Source organism: Phacochoerus africanus, chromosome 8, assembly GCF_016906955.1.
Source record: "Phacochoerus africanus isolate WHEZ1 chromosome 8, ROS_Pafr_v1, whole genome shotgun sequence".
NCBI classification, from domain to species: domain Eukaryota; kingdom Metazoa; phylum Chordata; class Mammalia; order Artiodactyla; family Suidae; genus Phacochoerus; species Phacochoerus africanus.
The window spans coordinates 56,635,932-56,638,707 of NC_062551.1; the positions used below are offsets into that span (position 1 = coordinate 56,635,932).

Below are 2,776 nucleotides of genomic sequence, written 5' to 3' on the forward strand. Positions count from 1 at the left end.
TTTATATCTACTTTTCTGACATAAAAACAAATGAGTCTTCTGTTTCCATCCAGAGATGGAGCCATTCTCCTTTTCATTACCTGAACTTGTCATGGTGCAGGTTCCTGAAGTATTTGACTGTCAGCAGAGCATGTACATGCGTTAAGACATCTAAACTTAATTCCTAGTTGATCGTGCTCTGTAGAATAAAGCTTTTCAAATAAATGGAATCTTGTTAAAATGACAGTATAAAATACCACCAGTCTAAAACCATATGTCAAGTTATGAAATCAAAACTAGCTATAGATCTGGATCATAATTTGAGCACAGCTAACTAGCTTTGGGGCAGAGCCTGGTGGGTCAGTGCCCTGTGTTTAATAGACCACACTCTTGCACAGAGTTTGAAGTCCTTACTCTGCCCTACACAGCACATGTCAACAGATACCTAACCTCTCTGTGTTACCATTCCCTCTAGAATTAAAGTTACAGGTGTCCCAGGCTCATGGATTTGTAAAGAATGAAGTGAAAATCATGTGGAGATTCTTCAGTGAGTAACTTTATATGTAAGCGCCCTTAAACATCACACATTCAAAATTTCAAGGCTGCCAGTACCAGGAAAAACATGAAGTAAACTTTTCTAAATGGGAATTAATGGTCAGGGGAGACTGTTGGATTCAGCTGGCAGGACACATGCAGCACCTGCTTCATATCCCCACCCAGGACCTTCTAAGTCACAAGACAAACATTAGTGGCTGTGAGCTGGGAGGATGGCCAGCAGGAATGTGACCATAGATGTGATCTTCTTAACACAGACTGTGGTTGGACTCCTGGGGAATTTCTCCCTTCTTTGCCATTATATCAACCTTTACTTCACTGGGTGCAGGTCACGGTCCACAGACGTGATTCTTCAGCACCTGATTGTGGCCAACTTCTTGGCCCTTCTCTCTAAAGGAGTCCCCCAGACCATGGCAGCATTTGGGTGCAAATTTTCCCCCAGTGATTTTGGATGCAAACTTATTTTCTTTCTTCACCGAGTGGGGAGGGGAGTGTCCATGGGGAGCATCTGCCTCTTGAGTGTCTTTCAGGTGATCACGATCAGCCCCCAGAACTCCAGGTGGGCAGAGCTTAAAGCAAAAGCTCCCCAGCACATTGTTCCCTCGATGTGCCTGTGCTGGATGCTCCAAATGCTGGTCAATGTCATTTTTCCTCTCTATGTAAATGGCAAATTGAGTGACAAAAACCTAACGAAGACTAGAGATTTGGGATACTGTTCTGCTGTTTGTCATAACAGAACTAATGATACATTGTATGCATTACTGCTGTTACTCCCTGATGTTTCATGTTTGGGTCTCATGCTCTGGGCCAGCGCCTCCATGGTTTTCCTCCTGTACAGACATAAGCAGCAGGTCCAGCACATTCGCAGGAACATCATCTCCCCCAGGTCCTCGCCTGAGTCCAGAGCTACCCGAACCATCCTTCTCCTGGTGAGCAGCTTTGTCTATTTTTACACTCTTTCCTCCATCTTTCAAGTTATTTTGACTTTTTTTGATAATCCCAGCTGGTTCCTTGTAAAAATTTCTGCAATCATGGCTGCGTGGTTCCCAACAGTGAGCCCCTTTCTGCTCATGAGCCGTGACTCCACTGTACACAGTCTCTACTTTGCCTGGATAAGGAATGCAAAATCACCAGCTATTATAAGAAGTATGCAAATTGTATATCTTTCTACAATGCACAGTTTCCAATTGTTCATTCACTTGCTCATTCATCTCTAAGTCCTAAAAAATTTTGAATTTCAAAAGAGAGAATAGGTCATAATGAACATCTTTTTCAAAATAAAAACTTGTAACCGTATTGTCATGAAATACACGTATCTTGTAAAGAATTCTCGGATTGACGAGTTTCTAATACTTTCAGAAAAGGCATTCAGAATTTACAGAATAATAATTCAAAAGGATCTGTGTATTGTGAACTGCGCAGTTGTGTAGTCTTTGATCTAAAACATCTTTTCCCAGGAATGAAATAAGTTGTGGGCTTGTACACAAAGGTATACATGAACATGGATCCGTGTGTGCAGGGGTCATTGATGAAGGTGAAGAAATCAATGTCCTCTCAGTGTAGACAATAGCCTGGTGTGGAGCCAGAGGTCCAATCACCCTAAGCCAGTAGAGCCTTTGGGAAGCTGCTATGAATTTTAAAGATAACATCCTCAATAGATGGCAAGGATCTATTGGAAACAGGAGGTTTTGAAGGGAGATTAGTATGTTTAAATATTTTCATGTAGAGACAACAAGGTTGAAGGGAAGTGCTGCAGAAGAAAAAAAAACAAAATTAAGTTACATCTGATTTTATAAATAGAAATATATTTGACATAAAATATTTGTAAATCGAGTGTGTGCCAGTTACTGTTCCATTCACATATTGTAATGTATTGCTATGGTTCCATAATAAGCACCTCTATCTCATTATATCATTCTTTTTAAATTTAAATTTTTTTCTCTTGCAGTTTGTTGATTTACAGTATAATATTAATTTTGGTTGTAAGACATAGTAATTCAATATTTATAAGATTGTACTCCATTTAAAGTTACTATAAACTACTGGCTCTGTTCCATGTACCGTAAAATCTGTCCCAGTAGCTTGTTTATTTTATGTTTAGTAGTTTCAAGATCTCCCTCCTTTACCCTATCTAACACCTACTCCCTTTTCTCTCTCCAGCCGTAACCACTGGTTTCTCGTCTATATCTGTGAGTCTGTTTCTCTTAGTTTTATTGATCCACTGGTTTCATTCTATAGATTG

The 2,776-nt window shown here is 40.0% G+C and overlaps 1 protein-coding gene across 1 annotated transcript; it reads left to right on the forward strand.

Moving 5' to 3' along the window:
• The first annotated feature begins 746 nt into the window (after nt 1–746).
• Nucleotides 747–1,751, forward strand: LOC125133245 (vomeronasal type-1 receptor 4-like). The gene has a single exon (XM_047791363.1). It carries the CDS (start codon nt 747–749, stop codon nt 1,749–1,751), a length of 1,005 nt encoding a protein of 334 aa, XP_047647319.1.
• The last annotated feature ends 1,025 nt before the right edge of the window (nt 1,752–2,776 follow it).